At 38.2% G+C, this 5,310-nt stretch overlaps 1 protein-coding gene across 1 annotated transcript; it reads right to left on the bottom strand.

Annotated features, from left to right (window-relative positions):
* Window positions 1-505: 505 nt before the first annotated feature.
* On the bottom strand, window positions 506-3,855 carry six6b (SIX homeobox 6b). Its single transcript, XM_084091756.1, has 2 exons — window positions 2,527-3,855; window positions 506-1,258 (listed from the first exon to the last, which is right to left on the bottom strand). Exons 1-2 carry the CDS (start codon window positions 3,096-3,098, stop codon window positions 1,093-1,095), a joined length of 738 nt encoding a protein of 245 aa, XP_083947882.1. The 5' UTR covers window positions 3,099-3,855; the 3' UTR covers window positions 506-1,092.
* Between the last annotated feature and the right edge of the window lie 1,455 nt (window positions 3,856-5,310).

Genomic DNA, 5,310 nt, shown 5'->3' with positions numbered 1-5,310 from the left:
TATCTCTGTAAGCAATTAAAGCTTAAATGAATAAGTAAATGAATAAATTATAGCCTTTAGATGATTTTCCTCTCTAGCTTGCTCGTTCTGAAACCAATGCGCTTCGCCCTCTCGTTGACCTTCTCCTGTCAGAAAGCATTACATGACGGCAAAGCCAATCACACGGGGCGGTTAACGCGTCTGGACACGCAGCAAGCGATCAGGTTAAACACACCACTATAGCCTACATTTACCGATTACTGGCTGTGCATGAACCTCACACCATTTATACCAGGAATACAGAGGCAAAAGTTCAAGTGGTTTGTCTGCTTAAATGAAGGGTGAATGCATTCACATGTTAATGCTATTGAGGCTAACAAAATAGGCTGTCCGGGGAAAGATGTTAAAATCCAACACATTTTAATAATAATAATAATATTAATAATAATAAATTATAAAGATCAGAAATAAACACTTATTTGAAATAATACCCTATTTTAATGGATGAGAATAAGTCTGTATGGTTACTTTGATCATCAAAATTTTATTTGCGGCAAGTCTTTCATTCATCTTCACTATCGGCGCACACATGATCTAAAAGTCGATCGTTTACCACCAAAAATGACCAGACTTGAAATGACCAAGCAAATGAAAATCAGATTCTATAAGAGCAACAATTTAATGCGTAAACACTTTAGAAAACCTGGGAGGTAAAATGTTTCACCATGAAGTCCTTTTTAAAATGAACAAAAAGTGTGAATATCATTTCCGTAGGGCCTGTTTGCTTGAGGCAGTCGATTTTGCTTACAAAAGTAGCTTTAATTCAGATATTATTTTTTTCTCATGTCATTTGTTCGTGTTTGCCCCCACTTTGCTTTCACAAAAAGATAAATACATTTTAAAGAAGATAAAGCATTCCATAAATCCCAAGATTCCAGGCTGGTATAGGCTAACAGCCTACAAATAAAAAAATTAAAAATAAAATAAAAACACGGCCTCTGATACGTTAAGGCAGGCACAAATGTGCTTGTTTATCTTGCTGATTGTCTGTCTCGATTTCCTTCGTATGTGTTAATTTTCTCATAGTCTTCCCGTATAGCCTGCGGTGCGATGTTAGATGTCACATTCGCTGTCACTTGAAGTGATGGAGATCGCCGACGCAGCGGCTTTGCTGGACAGGCTCGCTTCAGGGCTCGACGCGTTCCCCAGTCGGTCTACAGCACCATCCTCTCCAGCTAAGGACCGAACCGAACCATTAGACAACACCTGCTGTTGCAACCTTAAAAAAAGAAAAAGGCTGGGTTTTAGATGAAGGGGTTTCTATATATATATAAATAATAATAATAATAATAATAATAAAAATGAAATTAGCTAAATCAGTGGTTCTCAGGTGTTAGTTGCTTGATTTTTAAATAAGAACGTGCAATTAATGTTAAAACGTGGGCTAAATCAAGCTATTTAACTGCAAATTCTTTGTATGAAATCTGCACATATTATGAAATGATGCTCCGCTCAGGCTTCAGGTTTAGCCCACTAACGGAATGCCCCGGAAGAACATAAAATCTATAGGCTGCAGCCAATTCGCGCATTCCCTATATTTATTATCTGCTCTATGTTTAATAAAAAGATCCAATTTAGAAAAAATTATATAGGCCTATATATATATAGGCTATATATATATAATATATTCGTTGTAATATAATATATGTTCGCGGTGAACTGGCCTAAACTGTTTTAACCAACATGCTTGGTGTATGGTAGCCTAATTTTTAAAGGTTATTATAACAGCTTATATATTTAAATGTCCAACAAAATATAGAACACAATCTGATAGAGTAAATTATTGTCTGTAAGAAACTGTCCTTGTTTGCATTACTCCAGCAAACAGCTTGCAACAAAATAAAAAGCTCATTAACATCACGGTAGAATTTCTTCAGCTTAACTGTCGAAACCAAGAAAGATTTTCATAATCATAATTTAATCTTTGTTATACATCTTAGGCTGTCGTTAATTGTTATAATTGTATATTTATAAGGACTTTAGATGCAGACAAGGCCCAAACAATAACACAGCTACACAAAAGCGATAGCCATTGATTTTTGGTCAAAAGGGACAAGTAACAGTATTTTGTATGCTACATGTAGACGTTTTTTTACGCTTTTTTCTTTCCGAAATTAAAAGTTAAACAAAAATAAAGATAGTTGTCCAATTTAATTGCAAATTTCGGTTTTAATCATAAAAATACATCGCTTAGGTTATTTGCTACCATTACAAATAATAACCGTTCACATGTTTTGATTAATCCATTTGTGATTTTTCCATTTAAAGACTGTTTGTTTATTTGTGTGTTTGTTACAGGACAAATGATATTGACATGTTATGTTATAGGCTACATTAGCCTAGCCTTTCCTTTATTAAATATGTAGGCTAGACTTTCCTTTAGATTTGATCGACATATCTCATCTTAGTATATAACCATTTTTTTTTTGCTAAAATATGAAATATTTGCTCAATATATCCCCAATGGTTAAAATCGGGAAAACGCACCTGTTTTTTGCAGCCGCGGCTCTGTCCCTTTGTCTTCGATTTTTAAACCAATTCCCCACTTGAGTGGGAGTGAGTCCCGTAGCTTGTGCAAGCTCTCTCTTTTTACTTGGGTTCGGATAAGGATCCTGGAGGTACCATTCTCGAAGTAAATGTCGGGTTCTTTCCTTAAAGCAGTGCGTCTTTTGTTCTCCATCCCAAATAGTTTTAGGGAGCGGGAACTTCTTCCGTACTCGGTATTTGTCCACTGGCCCTAGCGGGCGGCCTCGGAGCTTCTCTGCCTCCTGGTAGTGCGACTCCAGCCAAAGTGCTTGCAGTTTAGAGTGGGACTCTTTGGTGAACTTGTGGTTCTCCAGAATGTGATAAAGCTCACGGAAATTCCCAGTGTGGAAGGCTACGATGGCGCGAGCCCGCAGCACAGACTCATTTCTGTTCAGCACCTCGCAGGCGGCTGGTGCGACGGGCAGCGACCAAAGGAATCGGCCGAGACGCTCGATGTCTCCGCTCTCCTCCAAAGTCTCGCATACCCCCGCTACCTGCTGGGGACTAAAATTCAAGATTGGCAACTGAAACATGAAGGCTTCTCTTCTCCTCTCGGAGTCCTTTCTACCTCAAAGCTTCCTGCTTTATGTGGCTTTTCTCTCTCTCTCTCCCCCCAGTCGAATCCAGGCGAAAAGGCAATTCCAGAGTCAGCTGATGAACGCTTGACGATACAGAGAAATAGAGATGTCGCTCTGTTGGTCTGAGGCTGCCTCCGTTGGAGATTTCGAGGGCACGAGATTATAGCACAAGAATGAAGATATTTTTTGAGGAGGGAAAAGACGTGATGCCCGCTTCTGATTTTCTATTGGACTTGGCAGATTGGTTGCGTAGTTTCCACGGACGCCTGTCAATCACTGTCAAGCGTGCCAATCACGCGGAACGGAGCTCGAGTAGATTTCAGCACCTCCCAGACCTCGACAGCGCCTTTCAGAATGTAAACATCAGCGACCTCTGCTTTTACTCAAGCCCCGCGAGTTACTACGCTCGACTGCGCGTTTTACGCACATTTTAAGTAAACTTTTCGAACATTTTAAAGCCTAATATAAAGTAGGCTACAATGTCTAACACGAAATGTTATTTTTAAGTTCTCACTCGTCTGTCTTTTTATAGTCTAAGCACAGGAGAGGACATTATTGGCTTTTTATCATTCCAAATATCTACGTTTCCGCAGCGTAGTGCGACAAGACAATGGCTCGGATTAAAATGACAAACGACATTAAATAAGATCATCCGTGTGTTGTGTGGATTTTCAGTGAAGAAGTCATTCGTCAGCTCCGGACTCTCGCTTGTGAAGAATAACGACCACTGAAGCAAAAAGGAAAAAAAAAAAAAAAAAAGAAAAAAAAACATCTGACAACTCAGCGGAACAGTCATTGGCCTGTCAAATTTAATATCGTGGTGTTTAGAATGAAACGAGTCTTAACTGGACAAATCATTCCGCCTTCCAGCTGCACGTGGATACGAGTCTACTGATCTTTGGTAACCAGTAGGCTAAAGACTCTATTAACAGCTTACATAATCAGTTATAATCGACCATTTCAAATTTAAACAAATAGGCTATTTTAAGCCAAGGTATTTTAATTAGCCTACTTTTTATTTAAAATTATTTTATTTTTATTTTAAGCTAGCACTTGCATCACTGAAATATTTTGAATTCTTTTGGGAATTGATAAGGATTTGCGACGGGTATCAATGGACAAACCGGATTGTGGAGATGCCATATCATATATTTAAAAAAACAAAAAACAAAACAAAAAACCACTGTAATAGTATCAGATACAGCTCGAAATAAATAAGAAGGCGGATGGATAGCGCAGATGGTTTAAAGTGTCGGGTCAGATTATTTCACGGCTGGCTACATTGGAAAAGTTCATTCTGACGGAAAGCCCCTGATATTATTTCCACAGACCCAGACAGTTCATTTGAAGAAAACCCTTCGGGCCCATTTTGCATGATGTATGAGCTGCCCGTAGCTCCGATTATAGATACAGTCTGTATACGGGAAGCTGCTCATTTTCATGCACTGCAGTCATGACACAGAGAATGATCTTTCTTTACAACATCAACATCTAGATTCGCACCATTACCTCGACCACAATTTAACCTGGACCCTGCACATTAGCAACAAGTTACGCTCGAAACTAATATCTATCAAACATAGCTAGGCTAATAATAGGCCTAATAATAATAACAACAATAAAAATAAAAACGATAATAATATAGCTATAATAATAATAATAACAATAACAAGGCTATTTATAACACATTACAATGTGCAATAAGCAACTTCGTTTATGTGGGCAATATTTTAAAATAAAATAGGCCTATAATTAATATGGCCAAAAGATAATCAAATATCATGTGGTCTTCGGATGCATTTATTCATTACTCGATGGTTCATTAATATTTCACCATTTATAACAAGACAAAATACAGGGGGGGAAATAGAGAAGCCCGTTCGTTGGCTATACTTATCTGGAAAACATTAGGATTTCATCGGAGACATGTTGACTATGGGCTTATTGCCATGTACTCCACACTGCGGGCTGTACGAGCATATGAAACAGGAAAAAAAAGTTGTTTTAGTGGCCTGACATGTTTTAGGCTTCAAACATTTAAAGGGCGTTTAATATTTCATATTCTGTCTTGTTAGTTTGAAATAGCCGAATAATTGCCTTTGTGTTGCTCAAAAGAATGAGAAAAGCGTACCATTGTGGCCTGGCGTTCAGACTCAAAGAACAATTT

Source organism: Abramis brama (assembly GCF_963993115.1).
Source record: "Abramis brama genome assembly, chromosome: 18".
NCBI lineage: Eukaryota > Metazoa > Chordata > Actinopteri > Cypriniformes > Leuciscidae > Abramis > Abramis brama.
Note: the sequence above shows the minus strand (reverse complement) of the source record. Positions and strands in the feature narration are given on the sequence as shown.

What these genes read in the sequence shown, in the direction of transcription:
- six6b (XM_084091756.1), bottom strand. Translation starts at nt 3,098, where the DNA reads ATGTTTCAGTTGCCAATCTTGAATTTTAGTCCCCAGCAGGTAGCGGGG. An exon ending in GCCGCGGCTGCAAAAAACAG is followed by an intron (nt 1,259 to 2,526) that starts GTGCGTTTTCCC and finishes TCTTTTTTTAAG; the next exon opens with GTTGCAACAGCAGGTGTTGT.